The sequence below is a fragment of the Stenella coeruleoalba genome, assembly GCF_951394435.1.
Source record: "Stenella coeruleoalba genome assembly, chromosome: 16".
NCBI lineage: Eukaryota > Metazoa > Chordata > Mammalia > Artiodactyla > Delphinidae > Stenella > Stenella coeruleoalba.
Genome location: NC_137162.1, coordinates 20,022,862 through 20,043,538, shown reverse-complemented (window position 1 = coordinate 20,043,538; position 20,677 = coordinate 20,022,862). Strand labels below are relative to the sequence as shown.

Below are 20,677 nucleotides of genomic sequence, written 5' to 3'. Positions count from 1 at the left end.
CCTGGGAGCCACCCACATGGGTCACCCGACACCATAATTGGTCAGGAGGGAGGTTCACACCTGACCCTGGGCCCAGTCCGAAGCCTGGCTCCCTGGAGGTCCTCTCAGCTCAGTCCATGCAGCACCCCCATTTGCCCAGGATGGGCCTGAAGTAGGCTGGGGGCTGGTACGGCAAGGGAAGGACACGTTCTTCCACCCAAACTTAGACACGTCTGATGCCTGCCATATGATTGAAGGAATCACCTACCTTTGGTTCCAGTCGGGAAAACAGCTGCACTCACAGCTATGTGGCCCTTGAGGACACACGTGAAGCATTCCTGCCAAAGAAAACCCAGAGGGCGTGTTCAGGACTGGCACAGACGTTTTAATCCTGTCGTTTTCGGGTAGCTCTGAAAACCTTGCCTCTGAAGGTTTTGTAGCAATCCCACAGAGAAAATCAGAGGAAAAAGGGAAAAAATCTGGTGGTGGAGAAAAACCTTGGCCTTGGTACCAATTTTCCAGAAAATCTTGAAATTCCATTTAATAAAAGAGAACTGACTGGGAGATGACCCCACAAGTCTTTCCCTAGTAATGAACATTCTGCCATACTCTCGGCCATCTGAGCCTCAGAAAGACTGGGGAAAAGTACTAAAAAGTACTGATGACACTAGCTAACGCTTACTGAGCTACTCCTCTGCCAGGCATGATGCGCACAGCACTGTGCGTTTAATCCCACACTTCTTATTGGAGGCACTCTTGCCATCCCCACTTCATAGATGAATGCCAGGTCACGCAGTTCATAAGTGGCAGCATGTGGCCTTGGAGCCAGGCAGTCCTGCTTCAACCTCTGTGCACCTCACCACCATCTATACTCAGGGTTTAGTCCCTACTGCCTGGACAAGAAAAGTGCTGTTTGGAAGGGTAGTGGCTTGCCAGTAAGGTGCAGAGTCAGGACTAAACCCCACACTGTTCAATCTGGTCTGGATTGAACACAGTACAAGAAGAGTCACACCAAAGGTAGGTATCTGGACCCAAGGTCACACCCTTCTTCATCTGCTGGTGCCTGCAAATGAATGACACAAGGGACCAACTCTGGGAAATGTGCCCTGCTCTATCCAATAAAGCCCTCTTCCCTGGACAAGCTTCCTGAAGGAGCTCCCTGGAAAAAGAGATACACTCAGAGATTCAACCAGTATTTGCCAAGCAGTGACTATCAACCTGCTGGGCTCACAGAACCTTCACAGCCAGCCTTGGAGGTGAGTACTCTTCTCACCGCTTTTATGGATGGTCTAAGTGTTGAGTTCAAGGTCATGGAGTCTGTAAACAGCAGAGAAGATCTGAAGCCCGGTCTCCAGACTCATGGTACACATCTCTCTACCTTACAGCTGTTTCCTCTTTTCCATGCCAGACAGACCAGAAACTGAGCAGTGCATGTCATTTCAGAGGGTTCCTAGCGAGTTGAGCCTACAAATAGGAATGCTGAACTTGAAAAAAGAACGGAGGTAGCTTTCAGAATGAAATCTAGCCACTGTTCGTAAAAAGGCATATTTTCACTACCCCACTCCCTTCCCCAAAGAAACTTCCTGACTGAAGAGAAGGCCAAAGCTATTAAAACTTGAATCTGAGCCACTCTGACCTTAGCAGACAGAATGCTTTTAAAATCTCTCCAATAATTAAATGGATGTCATAAAGCAGATAGCCTGATTCCACAGTCATGAGCTATTTTATTGCCCCACATATAATTTTTACTTATGTATACAATCCTTTAAACAAGAGAGAACTGTCAAAGAGCAGAGAGGGCCTCTCGAGTTTTCTCTTACCTTCTCATAGGCTGTAGGGGTTCCAAAATGCATGGTACGAGTCACATCTGTGGTTCCATCCCTTTCCAAAAGGAAGGACAAATTAGTTTTCACTCAGAATAAGCTTTTGCTCAAATGTGAGACAGATGAGGATGTGGAGAAATTGGAACCCTCATGCACTGCTGGTGGACATATAAAATAGTACAGCCACTCTGGAAAGCAGTTTACAGTTCCTTAAAAGGTTAAACACGGAGTTACCCTAGGACCCAGCAATTCCACTCCTAGGTAAACCCCCAAGAGAACCGAAAACATATGTCCACACAAAAACTTATACATGAATGTTCATAGCAGCATCACTCATAATACCCAAAACGTAGAAACAACCTAAATGTCCATCAACTGATGAGTAAACAAAATGTAGTATACACATACAAATATTATTCAGCAATAAAAAGGAATGAAGTACTGATACACACTATAACCTGGATGAACCTGGAAGACATTACACTAAGTGACGGAAGTCAGCCACTGAGGCCATATAATCCCATGTATATGAAATGTCCAGAATAGGCAACTCCATACAGACAGAAAGTACACTAGTGGTTCCCTGGGTAGGGGAGAGTGGGAAGCGACTGCTAACAGGAATGGTGTTAGAGTAACTTCTAGAATACTGCTAAAATTTAGAAGTGAACCAAAGTTACACCATTACCCAAGAAATCCAAATACCCTTAGCTCTAGGCTTTTATTAACTCCAACCCACACGTCCCAAGGCTAGGTTGTGGCTTCCATCTCCACCAGCCAAAGTCCCAACTTAAGTGGAGAAAGGAGTAGTAAAAGGCCTTGCTCGTGTGCTCTCAATGCAGACAACACCTATTCCTCTCCTCCTCGTGGGTTCCACATCAAGACCCAACCAAATCTTGGTTTCTCTGAGAAACTATTCTAGATGATGACTGTGAAAGCAGCAAGGCATGAAGAAGGAAATTCAGAAATTCAGGGACAGCCCTCGTTTCTCATTCATGCATTCAAAATTATGCCATCACTTCACAAGGCCCTGGGGCCACTAAAAGTCTGGGGAGCTGCCAGGTGATGTATGGGCTGGAGCAGAAGACTTCCCAATGGTTCTGAAAGCTTACTTTCAGTTATTTATTTAGTGTTTAACAGCTTCCAGCCAAGGACTAAACATTTCTATCAAACAGTCTTTTGTGGGAACAGGATCACAACTGGGCTATTTCAACAAGGGGTGAAAAAAAGGACAAGACATGGAAACAATTCCATCAGTGGCTGGCGCAGAATGAGATGACCAGCTGAGCACTCTCGGCTGGAGCCTGGCTTGTCCACCTACTCATCTGCCTTGATTCAGTGGAGTCAAGCTCTACGCAGCCCCGATTCACTTACTTGTATTGAGCACCCGAGTCAATGAGGTACACCTCATCCAGAGACAAGGTCCTATTCGTCTCAGGGACCGGCCTAAGAAAGTTAATTAGAAATTAATTATTCCACAAATGTAAATGCTTCCTGAATCTGGGAGGAAGGAATACAAGAGTTCTTTGTACTGTGCGAACGATTTATGTAAGCCTTAAATTATATCACACTAAAGTTACCCAATAGGTTAATTATTTCAACTAATATTAACCTTCTACTATTCAAAGACACAGTCAACCTATCTCCCCAACAGATAAAGAGCTCAGGAGAAGGAAATAACATATTTCTTTGTATCTTCCTCCATTTGTGACTGGGAAGAAAACAAGTGTTCATCAGATAATTGTAAAAGCTACAGAAAATAATAATCAACAGAAGCAATAGGACCAAGCTGGGAAGTGGGAGGAGAGCAGCCGCAGTCATTTGTCTTTTTTTTTTTTTTGCGGGGGGGGGGGGGGGGGGTGGGGCGGTCCAGGCCCCTGCCTCAGCCTCCACTTCCCTCCCTCAGTCCTAATCCCACCAGGTGCCTCCCCACTTGCTTCCTAGACCACCAGACAGGCAGAAGGTCAGTGTCTCAGTCTGGGAGAAAACCTAACAGGATTTTTGCTGGGGAAAGGAATGGACCATGATGCTCTTATGCTAGAGCTCTTTTTTCAAATGAACATCTGGTATTTTTTAAAGTGATCTGATTTCTCCATGCCTTTTTCCAGACAATATGCTGCACTGGGAAAAGCTAAAAGGGACGCGAGCATTCCAAGTCTCCGCCCTGCAGCCGAGAGAGGTTCTCCTTCACTTCCAGGCAATAAGGGTGAAAGTGGGCACTCGAGCCCAACTGGCAGAACAGACAACCAGACATGGGCCCAGTTTCAGCACCCTCTCTGTCAACGGGCTTCCAACAGTCACAACGAAGAGACACCAAAGGAGAAGCAAAATTCTCCCCCCTTGGTCTGAAATTATTTATTGTGTTAATTATATGCAAAATTCTAGAGTAGTATCCAGCCAGGAAATTCATCACCTGCATTAAATATAAGATAAAACTAAAGTCCTTTTGCTATTTTAATGTTGGACAGAGGCATTAATGTGAGAGAACTGTACAGTCACATATCTGTGACTGTCTCCCACACAACAGCTTCAAAATTTGTCCCAAGACTAAAAACTCTGAAAGTGATTAAAAAGGCGGGGGGGCAGGAATTTGTGCCCACGTACAGCACTGCAGCACAGTGAGACAGCCAAGTGTTCCTTCACTATGCACATCACGGGTGGGGAGCAAAGGACTCAAGATGCCCGCACGAGGCAGAACCGTGTAAGCCAGGTGAAGCTGAAGCTGGAGCCCCACTTCCCACCACCTCTACAGGCAGGTCTAGCAGTTCTAAAATACATCAGCGCCCCCTTTGTCTCACAGTGCAGGGATGCATGGCTCTGTGGGTCCATGGGCTCTTGTAGGTCATGTGGTACAAATCCCCATAGGGTGGGGAGGAAAGAGAGGTTACAGATTATCTCTTCAACCGTAGCAGGGTGCTCCACAACCTAGTGATAAGCTTTTTTGGTATGGAGGTGATGGAGCTCACAGGACGTTTGGACTAGTGCATCAAGAAGGCTGCCACTGTCAGAAAAGAAAAACACTAAAAATTCTAACTACTAAGATTCAGGGATTATGAATACAGATACTGCAGCCTCAAAGGAAAGAGGGACAACCCATTTGACATCGCGAGAATGTCAATGCGAAACCTCTGGGCCTAAGAGTTGGCTCCCAACAGGCATAGGCTCGGAGATTTAGAGCAAAGAAGAGAAAATAAGACCTCCAAGGTCCTATTTCCCATATAAGAACAATCTGAACAGACACACGGAGGTGGGCGCCAGGGCCTCTGGTAGAATAATGTCTCTCCCCTGCTCAGGCTCCTGTGCAGAAGCAGCAGCAAAGCCGGGCAGCGTGCTCCTCCGCATGCCTTACGCGTAGTGAATGATGGCGCCGTTGGGTCCCGTACTGGAAATTGTTGGGAAGCTCAGGTCCACAAAGTCAGCCTGCTGCCTGGAACAGAAAGATACACAAGAGCAGAGTGGCTTAAAGGTTTTTACTGTGCCAAGAATCAGGGCCCTCCCGGCTTCATTTAACTTGCCAAGGAAATGAGCACAAGGTTCATGGGCCCCCAAAGTGATCCTTACCTGCGGAATTCCTCAGCTTTGTCAGCAGCTGAGATCTCCGTCACGCCACCTTTGGGCACCTATAAGGAAGTTGCTTATAAACCACTGGGGTGTGATAAATTCATCCGTCTCCTACATATTATAGGAGGTGCATTAAAAGCTTACTTTTTCCTCAATCCCCATGTCCCAACTGTCCAATCTATAGGACACAGCATATGTCTCATCTTTACAAGGAGGGAATTTCCAAAGGCTCTTACCAAGGCCATCTAAAAGTAGAAGCGTTTCTATACATTTAATTTTTCACTCAACTATTTCCCTCAGTGTTATATCCTGAAAACTCCCAAAACTTAATACACCTAAATTTAAAAATTAAAAAGCATCCCCACCTAGGATATCATCCTAAGAAAGTGATCCTAAATAAATAAAAAAGATAAATGCAAAGATATTATTACAAGGTAAGTGCAAAAAAAATTTTAAACAATCTAAAACATTTGAAAATAGAAGGAATGGGTAAATAAATCAGTCTAGCTACCAAACACAGTCTCTATTTGAATCATTTTTTTAAAGACCTCAAAGCACATGGAAAATGCTCACACTATGATAAGTAAATAAAATAAAATACAAAATCATAGCTGTACAGTGAGACACATGTAAAAATGATTTATGTTGAAAAAACAATGTACACAGATGAACAATTGCCGAAGAGGAAAAAACTGCTACACCAGTGGGAATCAGGGCGATATTTTCTTCTTCCAATTTAAGCTACTTTAAAAGACTTGTTTATATAATATTTAAAGGAAATATGATATTGTTTAATAAGAGCACAAAGAAATCACCTTCCTGTCAACTACAAGGAGTGAAAGGGCAAGAAACTAATGCCCAGGAATCAATTTAATATAAAAAGTTTTATGGCTTAAAGTTCAAAACATACACAAAGATCTTTTTTCTCTTAACACAGTCAGCTTGCCTGTAATATCGTAAGAGTCATTTTTTCTTATAATGAAACTCCACTTAGTTATAAGACAATTCCTTAACCACAAAGGATCCATTCTGTTAAGGAATTTCTTTCTTCATCTTTGTTACTACTGTCCATAATTAAAGAATTTTTACACACACACCAAATTCCCACAAAGAACTATTAAAAGAGAGTACTAAAATTAGATCAAGATCTTAGACCTCGTGGTCAACCAGAGCCACAGTTCGAATCACATGTAGATAATTTCTGAATAATCTATATCCATGTGTTAAACAAAGACTAAGAACCGACCTCTTTCTCCAGCCAGTTAAAGAGTTCACAGAGGGCAACAGCATCTTTAATCTGTGCAAATAACAGAGACATTTTTTAAAGTTATTACTGAAAATCAGATGGGCAGATTCAAAGCCCAGCCCTAATGTGATACTGAGAGGGCTGCACTTATAGGGCTACAAACCATCAGCAATCAGGGCTCTACATGCAGGCATTTCCTGTGAAGAAGTGTGCAGCGATTTCCACTATGGGGGAAAGGGCTCCCCTGATGTTGAGTAGTTCAGGCACAATCAGGAAGGGGCCCACCTCAGAGCACACAGGAGCACCCTCAGAGGGGTCATTCCTGTACTACTGGAGCAGGAAAGACAGGCCACTGTCAAAAGCCATCTCTGGGCCCCAAATCTTTCTAGATCCACTGCTGGCCTTGAAACACAAATCTAGGCCTCTTCAGAGGCTTCACCTTCATCATTACCATCACCTACGCTAACATCATCAACCTCCTTTTGTGTTTTATATTATGTAGAGATCTAGCCCATCCAGTATTTTATTTCATTCTCTCATTAACTCTGGAAAGCTCAGAGAAGTTCCCACCTTGTGCCAGGCTCAAGGCCACACAGCAGGTGAGGGAGCTGGGCCTTCTGACCACCATGCATCCCCTCTTCTGCACAGGCTGCTTTACTCACGTGAGCTCTCCTCATGCCTTCTGATTCAGCAGAATTCTTCACAGCTTTGGCGATGCAGATGGGGGTGTAAGGCATACAGCAGCGATGATCCTGGGGCGAAAGGCAGTCATATGGGAAATCGAGTCTGGCTCACTCACCCAAGACCAAGGCTATCACCTCTCCACCCAGCACAGCACACTTAAGACAAATCATTGGAAGAGCTCCCACTCAGGACCCACCCAGCTGTCCCCTGGGGCCCGAACACCTGCCCTTTTTGGTTGGTGACTCTGAGCATGGCGAAAGGTGCTTGAGCTCATCCAAAAAGATAAAGTAAAAGCATAAAACAAGTTATTTCTCGTCTATCCCCCACCCCGTAGCTTTTTGAGACTGCTGGCTGCCAGCCATCAGAGAGATACTGCTTTTCAAACCTCCAAGGTCATGGTCAGAGTTCACTAACAGATCAAAGCTTGACCGAAACAACCCCTTTCTGGCTGCACAAAGGAGGCTTTTTCCCACTGTCTAGGGACGCACATGATGGATGAGGGGGGAGGGGAGGCTCCTGCTCAGGGATCAGCTACTGTTAAAGGTCTGATCTTAAAGGGCCTTAAAGGGCCGGGGAAGAGCCTTCCCAATTTGAAAACAAGTTAGAATCCAGCCCTGTGTTACAGGGAGGGGGGAGGGATTTTGCACCACCTTGCACATGCACTAGCACAGAGCTTCTCAAAGGGCTTTCCTTCTCTCCACTCTCCTTGCTCTCTCTCTCTCTGAGATACCTACCTGTCATGAGACAAAGGCAGGCATGATCCCCAAGGAGGTAAAGCTCTGAGTAACTATGTCATGCAGTGTGACAGTGACAGGGGTGCAATGGCAGGCCAGGTCTAGAGGGCCAAGCCTGGGCTCCTCCCAGGATGGCCCACTGCTAAGTGGAGGAGAGAGGCCCAGGGCAGGACAGTCAAAAAGGCTACAACTCCTTAGGTAGATTTATTCCTAGATATTTTATTCTTTTTGTTGCAATGGTAAATGGGAGTGTTTTCTTAATTTCACTGTCAGATTTTTCATCATTAGTGTATAAGGATGCCAGAGATTTCTGTGCATTAATTTTGTATGCTGCTACTTTACCAAATTCATTGATTAGCTCTAGTAGTTTTCTGGTAGCATCTTTAGGATTCTCTATGTATATTATCATGTCATCGACCTGTATGCAGAAAATTATAAGACACTGATGAAAGAAATTAAAGATGATACAAATAGATGGAGAGATATACCATGTTCTTGGATTGGAAGAATCAACATTGTGAAAATGACTCTACTACCCAAAGCAATCTACAGATTCAATGCAATCCCTATCAAACTACCAATGGCATTTTTCACAGAACTAGAACAAAAAATTTCACAATTTGTATGAAAATACAAAAGACCCCAAATAGCCAAAGCAATCTTGAAAACGAAAAATGGAGCTGGAGGAATCAGGCTCCCTGACTTCAGACTATAATACAAAGCTACAGTAATCAAGACAGTATGGTACTGGCACAAAAACAGAAATACAGATCAATGAACAGGATAGAAAGCCCAGAGATAAACACATGCACATATGGTCACCTTATCTTTTTTTTTTTTTTTTTTTTTGCGGTACGTGGGCCTCTCACTGTTGTGGCCTCTCCTGTTGCGGAACGCAGGCTCCGGACACGCAGGCTCAGCAGCCATGGCTCACGGGCCCAGCCGCTCCGCAGCATGTGGGATCCTCCCGGACCGGGGCACGAACCCGTGTCCCCTGCATCAGCAGGCGGACTCTCAACCACTGCGCCACCAGGGAAGCCCAGTCACCTTATCTTTGATAAAGGAGGCAAGAATATACAGTGGAGAAAAGACAGCCTCTTCAATAAGTGGTGCTGGGAAAACTGGACAGGTACATGTAGAAGTATGAAATTAGAACACTCCCTAACACCAAACACAGAAATAAACTCAAAATGGATTAAAGACCCAAATGTAAGGCCAGACACTATCAAACTCTTAGAGGAAAACACAGGCAGAACGCTCTATGGCATAAATCACAGCAAGATCCTTTTTGACCCACCTCCTAGAGAAATGGAAATAAAAATAAACAAATGGGACCTAATGAAACTTAAAAGCTTTTGCACAGCAAAGGAAACCATAAACAAGACCAAAAGACAACCCTCAGAATGGGAGAAAATATTTGCAAATGAAACAACTGACAAAGGATTAATCTCCAAAATTTACAAGCAGCTCATGCAGCTCAATAACAAACAAACAACCCAATCCAAAAATGGGCAGAAGACCGAAATAGACATTTCTCCAAAGAAGATATACAGATTGCCAACAAACACACGAAAGAATGCTCAACATCATTAATCATTAGAGAAATGATGGAGAAAAGGGAACATTCTTGCACTGTTGGTGGGAATGTAAATTGATACAGCCACTATGGACAACAGTATGGAGGTTCCTTAAAAAACTACAAATAAAATTACCATACGACCCAGCAATCCCACTACTGGGCATATACCCTGAGAAAACCATAATTCAAAAAGAGTCATGTACCAAAATGTTCATTGCAGCTCTATTTACAATAGCCAGGACATGGAAGCAACCTAAGTGTCCATCAACAGATGAATGAATAAAGAAGATGTGGCACATATATACAATGCAATATTACTCAGACGTAAAAAGAAATGAAATTGAGTTACTTGTAGTGAGGTGGATGGACCCAGAGTCTGTCATACAGTGTGAAGTAAGTCAGAAAGAGAAAAACAAATACCGTATGCTAACACATATATATGGAATCGAAGAAAAAAAAAAAAGTAATGAAGAACCTAGGGGTAAGATGGGAATAAAGACACAGACCTACTAGAGAATGGACTTGAGGATACGGGGAGGAGGAAGGGTAAGCTGTGACAAAGTGAGAGAGTGGCATGGACATACATATACTACCAAACGTAAAACAGATAGCTAGTGGGAAGCAGCCGCATAGCACAGGGAGGTCAGCTAGGTGGTTTGTGACCACCTAGAGGGGTGGGATAGGGCGGGTGGGAGGGAGGGAGACGTAAGAGGGAAGAGATATGGGAACATATGTATATGTATAACTGATTCACTTTGTTATCAAGCAGAAACTAACACACCATTGTAAAGCAATTATACTCCAATAAAGATGTTAAAAAAAAAAAAAAGGCTACAACTAAGGTACCTTGAACTCCTGTGCCAGGCCTCAGTTAAAATGAGGGGGAAGGTGTCAGCTGCTTAGCACCACCCAGCAGGGGCTCAGTCAAGGGCAGGGCTATCAGTATCATTTGACCTTTGACAAATCCCCAACTCCCAAAGCCTCCCTGGGCCTCAGGTCTCCTTAACTATGAAATGTGGTGGGAGAGGTGGGTGTAGGGTAGTGTCTCCCAAACTTCAGATACTCTCATACCACCTGCACAGGTCTTACCCTAGCTGCTACCCCCTGGACCCTTGTTTACTAAGACTTTTCTTTAGACTATCTTTGAATCAACATAGGTTACTGAACTCAACTCTCTCTTAAGAAACAATTTTTATAATATATGGTCTCATATGCTAATCATATTTTTTCTAGTACACACTAAAACACTTTTTTTATAGTTGATATACAATATTATATAAGTGCGAGGTATACAACATAGTGATTCATAATTTTTAAAGGTTAAATTCCATTCAAAGTTATTATAAAATACTGGCTATATTCCCTCTGCTATACAATATATCCTTGTAGCTTATTTATGTTATACATAGTATAGTTTGTACCTCTTAATCCCATATCCCTATCTTGCCCCTCCCCCCTTCCCTCTCCCCACTGGTAACCACTAGTTCATTCTCTGTAACTGTTAAAATGCTTTTAAAACAGAGACATTTAAATAAACCTAAGTATGAATGTGTACCACCTAAAATCATCTCTCATGTCACGTTTTGGAAAACACAGAACTCAATGGGTTCTAAAAGCCTCACACTCCAGCCCAAAGGGCTCATCCAGGGAGATGACACCTCTGACCCAACAGCCAGTCCTGGAAATCTGCCTGAACAACCTCTGCTTCAAAGACAAGCCGCACGATGCCAGGACTGGACGGGGCCTGGCAGCTGGAGTGGCAGGTTTAGGTGGGTCTCTGGGGCTACCAACCTTGGGGATGGCCTCGCTCACGGCATAGCTGGCCTTGTCGCTGACCCAAACCTTCTCCCTCGGGGAGAGGCTGGCGCACAGGGTCTTGAGCTCGCTCAGGATGGACTTGTAGGGAAGCACCTGGATTCTGTATTCAGCTTCCAGGCCCAAGTCAAGCAGCAGGTGCTCCTTCACACTGGGGGCATCTGTGCGGTCGCCATCAATGAAGAGCCTGCAGAGGGGCCAGAGGTGAGGTGACAGACAAGGCGGGCACAGGAGTGAGAGGACGAGAACACAGACCCACACACAAGCGACAGGCTCTACCTCCCGGCATGCAAGCCAAGCAGTTCCTCTTTCCTCCACGCCTTTCCCAAATCCTGCTCCCCAAACTGCGCTCCCTGCCCTGCGTATGCCGTCACCTTCCACCCCACTCCCCAAGCCAGGACCTGGGCACTCTCCTCCTTGATGCTCCTCCTTCACTCCTACATTGAGATCTTTGAACCTATAGCTTAAACACCCCTCAAACCTCTCCAGCTTTTACTGTAGCCTGGCCCAGTCGCTGCCCAGGTACAGGTCACTACCGTCTCTCACTTGGATCAGTACCACAGCCTCCTAACTGGTCTCCCTGCCTCCAGTCTTCCCTATCCACCCTATTTTTCGCAGCAATCATAATTCACCCCGTAATTTCACTCCAGTCATAACATTCTTTATGATTTACAAGGCTGACCATGTAGTTCCGTGTGAAAAACTCATTCGGTAGCTCCACAGCATCCTCAGGACAAAAGCCCCAAGCTCCTGAACCTGGCTCACAAGGCCTTGCTTATGGGGGCCCTGCCCACCTGCCGGCTTCCCACTCCAGGTTCCAACCACACTGGACCACTCTGGGTCCTCCACGCATACTGTGCTCTCTCCTGCCCAGAGCCTCTGAAAATGCTGCTTCCCCTGCTTAGATCACCGTTCCTCTTCCTCCTCGCCCCCTACTCACCTAGCTAACCCACACGTACCCTTAATCTCTGACTCAATATTACTTTCCCCAAGAGCCTCCTCTGACCAGGTCAGGCCCCTCCAATAACACCCGTACCCACTCCAATGACAAGTTAGTGCCCACTATGTGCCCAAATGCCCTCAGGTAACCTCTCATCTCTGCAACTCTAACCCAGGACCCTGTCTGTCTCATTCACCCCAACATCTAACAGAGACCCCAGCACATAACAGGCACTCAATAAATATGTTGTCTGAATGCAGAAAGCCATCCAAATAAGAAGAGCAATGGCAGGTTGGCCACAAGCAGCAGTTTAAAAGATAAACTGACAAGGCACAGCTCAGGGGGTTTTTCTGTGTCACTTCTGACCTTCCAAAATGACTGGGTCTATTTGCATCGTGGACCCAGGATTGTATAACAGAGCCCACATTCCCCTTGGCATTGGCTGCTAGGAAACCTGGAATCAAATGTATGGCCTGAACAAGACTTAGCAGCAGGAATTTTGTGAACTAACCTCACTCTCTCCAGTTTTGTTCTGATGTCCTTGACCACCTATTTTTTTTATCTCCTAGTACTACAGAGACTTTCAGAGATTTCAAATCATTTTCAGGATTAAAAGAGAGGCAGGATATAAATAATTATCTACTGTTAAGGAAGACAAGAAGGGGAAGGAAGAGAGGCAGGAAAGGGAAAGGGCAGGAGAAAAGCAGCATTCTAGCACAGGTCAGGCCGAGGCTGGTGGGCCCGGGCCAGAAGGGGGCGACTGGGGCTCCGAGGAGCGTGGGGAAGGACTTTCAGGTGCGGGGCCAACACTCACATGATGGTCTCTAGTCCTATGATTGCATAGGAGAAAAATACTGGATTGTGCTCCACATCTGATCCTCGGAGATTGAACAGCCCTGAAAAAAAAAAAAAAGTTCCTGTCACCTGCCTGAGTGAGAGTTTAAGGGGTAGGTTGTAGAGCAAGGGAAGAGCTTCCACTCGCTAGGGAAGGACTGGGCGGCATCTCTCAGAGCAGCTGGGAGCCTCACTTCCTGGTCCCACCTCTGAGCTGCAGTTGCTCATATCCGCCAAATGATGGCACCAGAACTGTTTCTTACGCTACCGCATCACCATCCCAAGAAGGGGATGGAAGAGTTATTAGTCAGAAAACCCAACAAATGCCCTCCAGACAAGAGTTGAAATGGTCCACCTGGCGGTGACCTGCCAGGCCTAGCAGGCCTGACGTGCCACAGAAAAACGCTCCGGCACTCCCAAATACAGGGGACGGAGCCAAGCACTCGCTCCCTTCTGAGGGGAACGACCTAGAGTAGAAAAACTGAGACCCACCCATGAGGGAGGCCAGATGAGGCCCTCTGTGCGAGGGTCAAGAGCCCCAGGAAGGCGGGGCTTCCCGGCAGAGGAACAAAAGCAGTGAGTCAGCAGGGCTCCAGCCCACGAATGAAACCCGAGCCTGCGGCCCACCCGGAACCACGGCTGGGTGGAGGACCTGCCTTGGCCAGTGTCAGGGGGTCTAGTGAGGTCACTGCGTGTCGGAGAAACTTAGAGGGACCAGCAGAGAGCACAGCTCCCGTCCGAGGACTTCCAGCTGCCTAATGCTTGCTCTCCTGAGGATCAGAGTGCAGAGAAGACCCTGGCGTAAAAAGCACTGCCTCTATTTTAACATCATGGCCTCGCAAAGTAAAGCAATGAGGCAACATGTTTTACCTATCAGACCAAACTAGCACTCTTTTTAAATGACAGCACCTGGGGCTGGCAAGGGTGTGGCGAGAGGGGTGTATTCACACACGCCTGTGCAACCTTTCCGGCAGGTACATGGCAAAATGGTCAAAGCCCTGCCATGCACACCCCCTCTAATCCATAACACCACCTCTAAAGCCAACCAGAAGTTGGAAGAAAATTACCAGAAACTAAGACATGGATTGTGATGCACCAGGACTCTGATGGATGTTAACAAAAGCACGAGAACATTGGAAATTAATCAAAGGGCGTATGTAGGGGAATGGTTAAGTAAATTATGATACAACCATATGATGAGACATTTAATATTCACTTAAAATTATGCTTATGTATGCTTAGAGTATCCCGATACACTGGAAAAAATCTAGCTACAAAATTACAAATGTGCAGAATGTTAACTGTGATTTTCTGTGTGTAAGGAAATTATAGGTGATTTTTTTTCTTCTTTCTACTTCCTCTGCGCTTTCCAGGTTTTCCGCAATGGAAATGTGTGTCTTTTTAATAATAAAGGAGAGAAATTAGCTTTATATGTTATTTTCTCCGACGTTAAAGTTATTTAGTTAATTAGGGATATAAATCACTGACACTCTTGACAAAGTTTGGAACTGGGAATTAGAGAGCTAGGATACTGTGCAGTAAACTTTCTTTCTCTAGTGAGAAAAATCAAAGAATAAGGCAGTGCCTTGTCTCAGGTACCCTGGGTCAAATCCAGTCAGAAAATAGCAGACATATTAAGAAGATTCCTTCAGGTTCTAGAAGGCACTGAACAATTCCATGGGGATAGTTTAAGGTCTAAAGATTAAAAAACTGCTATTGTACCAAAAGGCTTGTTGAAGAACTTTCAGTTCCTGAGTTTTCTGAAGTAGAAATATTTCTAGAACATCCTCATTGTGAAGAACTTGGGGATATACAGGAAAAGGATAAAGAAAAAAATATCTCCTGTGATCTTACTTCTATACCCATAGAGACACACGAATGTTGACAGGCACCAAAAGTTTGTTGGAAATGTCCCTCCTTAGAGATGTGAAGTCCTGAGTAGACTGGCCAGAGAGGGACATCATCACAGATTTAACATCAGCCCCTGGCTGTAATACAGCTCCAGACCAAGCTACATTCCCCTCCTCGACTCCCTATAATTACTTCTCCATCCTACTCGGCATATCATATACCCCACTGGTGACAGTCTTTTGCTTATTCCCTGGCCACTCAGAAAGCTGAATTGCATGAACACACAGATTCCCAGAGAACCAATGCAGAGACTGGGTAACACACCCCAACAGTGAAACCAGAGCACTCACATGCAATCTCATCCAGGGCAGTGACCACAAACCACACGACGTTCCTCTCGGCCATTTTCAACCGAAGATCTACAACTTTGTCCTTCCAGGAGATGCCTGCAAGAAACAAACATACTTGCGACTCCAGCCCTGGTCTGGTCCCAGGGACCTGCGGAAGCCAAGTGAAAGAACCCATTCCAAACATTTTTAACCAGCACCATATCCCAGGGAGCATGTTATCTGAGCAGACAGGAGGCCCAGATTCAAGCCCCATACATGAGAAGTGACTCTAAGCTAGTTGACTGTCAAGAGCCCCGACTACCTCAAAGAAAAAGTAATTCATTTGTTCATCCAACAAATGTCTATGAAGCATCTACACTTCCCAGGCATAGATATCTGCAGGTACCATGCTGGTCACTGTGGTTACAGCTCTGAGCTACATGCAGTCCTTGAGCTCATGGGGCTTAAAATCTAGAAGGGAAGACAGACAATTAAACCAGCAATTAGTGGGACTTCCCTGGTGGCACAGTGGTTAAGAATCCACCTGCCAATGCAGGGGACATGGGTTCGATCCCTGGTCTGGGAGGATGCCACATGCCTTGGAGCAACTAAGCCCACAAGCCACAACTACTGAGCCCGTGTGCCACAACTAATGAAGCCTGCACACCTAGACCCCGTGCTCTGCAACAAGAGAAGCCACCGCAATGAGAAGCCTGCACACCACAATGAAGAGTAGCCCCCGCTTGCCGCAACTAGAGAAAGCCTGCACAAGGCAACGAAGACCCAACACAGCCAAAAATAAAATAAATAATTTTTTTAAAAAACACCAAAAAACCAGCAATTAGTTACACTTCTGTACAGGGAGCTTTGATTACACACTACCCAGCAGAGAGAACTCACCGAGTCTTAGAGGTCAGGGGAATATCACCTACCACTTTACATTCCTGGAGATACGAGACTTGCCCTTCAGTGCTAAGACCGAGGAATTCTCTACAGTCTGACTCAGTGTGACAACCACTTCCAAATCACACTTGCACTGTCAGACACAGCCACGGCCTCCCTGCTCTCCCCAGGATGAAACTGCGGTCCTAGAGGAGCTCACCCCATCACTACCACCACCACCACCACCCAGCATGAAACAGCACATGTAACGCAGGGCGCAGCCACCTGTGAACACAGCAGGCATCTGTCTTATTCGCCCAGCACCTAGCAGTGTCCTGTACCCAGCAGGCACTCATGTGTCTGCTGAACAGAAGTTTTACCAGCCACACCTGCTCTCCCCCCTTCTATAAGCAATAGGTCAGAGCCTCTGCTTCAGTTGAACAAAACTCAAAACACGCTGATGGAAAATGCTGAGCTGACCCTGGGCCACTCACTGGACCCATCCCCCTAATCTGTAATACCCTCAGGTGAGGGTGTCACAAGGAAAGCAAGCTGGGGGCTGTCCCCACAACTAAACGCTGCTTTGAAGACCAGCTCGGGAATGCTGTTTAAAACTTGACTGAGAGTCTGGGCTGTAATGCTTTCTTCCCAGGACCCCTCTGGGCAATGTGCCTACATTCCAGACATCCCCCATCCACCTCTCCTCTGCCGTTTCTACAGCAAGTCTCCCTCCCCTGCAGCCCCACCTCCCAGGCCTTTCCCCCTGCGCTCCTCACTCTTCCATAAATCACACTTTCGTCTCCCACAAAACGTTCACAGAACTTGCTCCTCACTCACCACTATCACACAAGCCAAAGAAACCCACCCACACCCCAAAGCTACTAAAGCAGAGGACAGACAGAAGGAGGGCGCCTGGGAAGGTAAACATACAAATGCTGACAGAAGAAAAGGAAATGGAATCTAGAAACCTCTAGGCTCACTATAGTCCAATAAAAATTAATTTAAAAAACAAAACAAAACAAAAGACAATCTGCTAAGGCTGGGGTGTGTATACAACCCAATCAGCTGTTGACACTGATTGTGGATTAATAAATATGAGAAGGAAAAAAATTTAAATAAAGAAATAAACCTCTCAAGGTGACTAAATCAAAACAAGAAAAGAAACCTGTAGTCTGTTTCCAATATTAGACACTTTAGAGGGGCAGTTAGCAACTGAATGGTAAAAAAGCCATCTCAGCAGCACCCACAGGTCTGCCCAGAGGAGCTTTGCAAGAATAAACTGTGCCAAAGTAGGTGGCAAGTAGGTGGCAACTGTGGAAACAAACTGAACTCCTGCTGCATCAAATGCCCCACGTGCCAGGGCGGGGCAAAATCCTCCAGTCAGCTCAAGCTCGACCTGGATTCAGACGACTTTCGTTGAGGTGAAGGGGCCGATGGTCGGGGGCCTTCTGGGCACAGCCGTGGTTCTGACCTGTGTAATCCAGGCCCAGTGTGATGAGGGGCTTGCACGGACGCTCAGGCCGGTCTGTCCAGATCTTGTCCACAAGGTTCTCCTTGACAGGAATGAGGTGGTGGCCAGCACTTCTCAGAACCTTGGCCATCTTCTTCCAGTAATCTGAGGAGAAACACACGTGGTCTAGCTATGAACTGAACACCCTTTCCAGGCAGCAGGGCTTTGAGAGCCTGGCACCTTCTGAAAGGCTATCCCGTGGCCCTGTGCTAACTCTTCTCCTCACCTTGACCTTTGTTGTGACATCAAATCATGCTGAGCCCCAAAATGTTCCACAACCCACAAGCAAACAGGGAGGATGGAGAGGCCTCTAGAACTCACTTCCTCACCCAAGATGAAAGGGCCTATGCTTACTCACCTGTAGGAATGATCAGTGGGTCCACACCAACCCTGGATCCTTCAGGAAGTACGCTCACCAGCCAGTCTTCCTGAGTTGGTGTGTCCTTCAGACCTACAGAGGGAAGAACTGATGAGAAACAATTCCCAGGGGACCCGAGCTCATTGTCCTATCCAGAAGGAGGAAATTCACCAACATCATGATAGCAGGGTCTTTATTAAGCACCTTCTTCAAAGAGAATTGACAGCACTTGGAAAATCGGAACTTCCCTTAATCCTGGAAGGCTATGAAAAGCGTAAGATGCTATAAAAGGAAAACATAAAGTAAGATGGTATATAAGGAATGGGTGAGACAGAAGAAAAAAGGAAACAGGATTTTCATTAGACCCCTGGTAAAAAGGCATCCCAGGAATCGCTGCAATACAGGTACATGGTGTCATCGTGAAGATCCTCTTGTATCAGCCTTCGGTCACTTTACCACTACTGGTGATGAGAGGGTGGGTGGTGATATGGTGAAGGCTAGAGCTGGAAGCCTCCCTTACATCGCACACCAGGTAAGGGGAACACACACCACAGTGCCCTCCCCATATCTGTAGGGCAGCATTGCAGAGTGAAGGCCCCCGCCAGACAACCAGGCCTGACTGGCAGCAGAGAAACGTATCCAAAGACTGTAAGAGGGACACAGAGGAACCCAACATCGTGTCTTTAACTGGCTCCCTGGGCTTCCCAACTACCAAGAGCAAACAGTCACAGGACACCAAATAAGCTTCAAAAAAGGAACTAAAGCTATTTTTATATCCCCGTTTTTCTTTAATTCGACCCAGTATCTTGTATGTTTCAGATGTATACTTTTTTCATCAAATTTTTGCTAAACAACTAACATTTTGAGAAAATATTAAGAGCAAGAGTTCACATATTCTGAAATAGTACTGTTTTACCATTCTCCCTAGCGAGTACTGATAACCACATAACCACAGAAGGGAAGTTCAAAGGTTTGTAAAGAAATGAGCTCATGGGACTTCCCTGGTGTTCCAGTGGTTAAGAATCCGCCTTCCAACGCAGGGGACGTGGGTTCGATCCCTGGTCGGGGAACTAAGATCCCACGTGCCTCAACCACCAAGCCAACTAAGCCCAAGCGCCACAACCACCAAGCCCACATGCCTCAACTAGAGAAACTGTGTGCCACAAACTACAGAGCCCACATGCTTTGGAGCCTGAGCGGCACAACTAGAGAAGCCCGCACGCCACAACAAAGAGCCCGCATGCGCAACTAAGACCCCGCGTGCTGCAACTAAGACCCAATGCAGCCAAAAAAAGCAAACAAATAAATAAATATTAAAAAAAAAAAAGAAATGAGCTCATGAATCTGTTCTAAAAAACTGCCTAGAAGCTGGCACTGAGTTGTTATTTTGTTATTTGATTCTTTCCTATTTTTTTCAAACCGCTAAACAAGCCACTTACTAACAAAGTTTCTTTAATGCCCCTAGTGTAACTTTCACAGGATGAAGTCACATCATCTCCTAGAAGACAGATGTTTGGCAAAAACCCCAGGGATGAACCACTCCCCAACTACACCCACCAGAATCTCCCTACACAGGAGAGACAGTGAGGAGGTGGGCTTAGGGCAGAAACTAGAGAGGGGCTTGGAAGGGAGAAGGACTCATCCGCTGGGGCTGTTTTAGAGGACAGGCAGACAGTATTCGCTCCTCTGACACTCTGACCCCCAAAGCGCTGACTTATCTAACAGCTGGAGTTTAGGCCCCAAAGAGAGATGACCACACCCCAGAGGCACACTGAATGATCCACTGGGGTACAAGCAGAAAGTATTAGGACTTCCACTGGTAATTTTTCTTAAAAAATAAGATATCAATCTTTGCTTGTATTTTAAATACAGATGGACTGGGCGCATATACCATCAACAGAGGCATGTAATCAAAAAGTTTAAAGGTCTAGTGGCCTATCCATTTATAACAGCCCTACAACCCCAAGTGCCTGTGTGTGTGTGTGTGTGACAGAGAGAGAGAGAGAGAGAGAGAGAGAGAGAAGAGGGAGAACAACTGGGGCAACAACCACCTGTAGCTTTGATGTTTCTATATTTTTAAAAAGACTTTTGAGAAACGGAAATTTAAAATAAATCCACTGCCAGGATAAAAACGTTCCTAATTCCTCCTTCCCTAAGACAAACAACACTTATATATGTGGAGAGTGTGTGAAACACACACACACACACACACACACACACACACACACACACACACACACACACACTACCTCAGGAGGCTAACTGCTTGGATCTTGGAGTCAACTCAACTCAACTCAGTGTCAACAGCCCTCTGTTCCGTGAACCGTGAGTCTGGTAACAACCTGATTTCCTCATTACTTCCAACTACAAACAAGAAATACCAGGGATTTGGCCTCATCTTCTCTTCCTCACTCAGCCCTGGTAGCCCCTTTTCCCTCCTTCTATTGTCCAAGTTCAAAATTCAGAAGGCAGAGGCCTTTGTACAACCACTAAAATCATGTTTCAAAAGACTATTATAGTGACAAGGAAAAATACAGCATAAAATTAAATGAAAA

General features: G+C 45.7%; 1 protein-coding gene across 4 annotated transcripts in view; it reads right to left on the bottom strand.

Annotated features, from left to right (window-relative positions):
* The window catches only part of XPNPEP1 (X-prolyl aminopeptidase 1), a 54,320-nt gene that overhangs the window by 6,652 nt on the left and 26,991 nt on the right, over positions 1 to 20,677 (bottom strand). For all 4 annotated transcript variants that reach the window (XM_079899489.1, XM_079899490.1, XM_079899492.1 and 1 more), the window contains 12 exons: positions 18,123 to 18,215; positions 17,726 to 17,869; positions 15,394 to 15,489; positions 13,173 to 13,254; positions 11,395 to 11,605; positions 7,269 to 7,358; positions 6,607 to 6,657; positions 5,361 to 5,419; positions 5,149 to 5,226; positions 3,174 to 3,245; positions 1,800 to 1,860; positions 248 to 317 (listed from right to left, as the gene is read on the bottom strand). In XM_079899489.1, the coding sequence (XP_079755615.1) occupies positions 248 to 317; positions 1,800 to 1,860; positions 3,174 to 3,245; positions 5,149 to 5,226; positions 5,361 to 5,419; positions 6,607 to 6,657; positions 7,269 to 7,358; positions 11,395 to 11,605; positions 13,173 to 13,254; positions 15,394 to 15,489; positions 17,726 to 17,869; positions 18,123 to 18,215 (1,107 nt within the window). The remainder of the gene's footprint in view (positions 1 to 247; positions 318 to 1,799; positions 1,861 to 3,173; positions 3,246 to 5,148; positions 5,227 to 5,360; positions 5,420 to 6,606; positions 6,658 to 7,268; positions 7,359 to 11,394; positions 11,606 to 13,172; positions 13,255 to 15,393; positions 15,490 to 17,725; positions 17,870 to 18,122; positions 18,216 to 20,677) is intronic.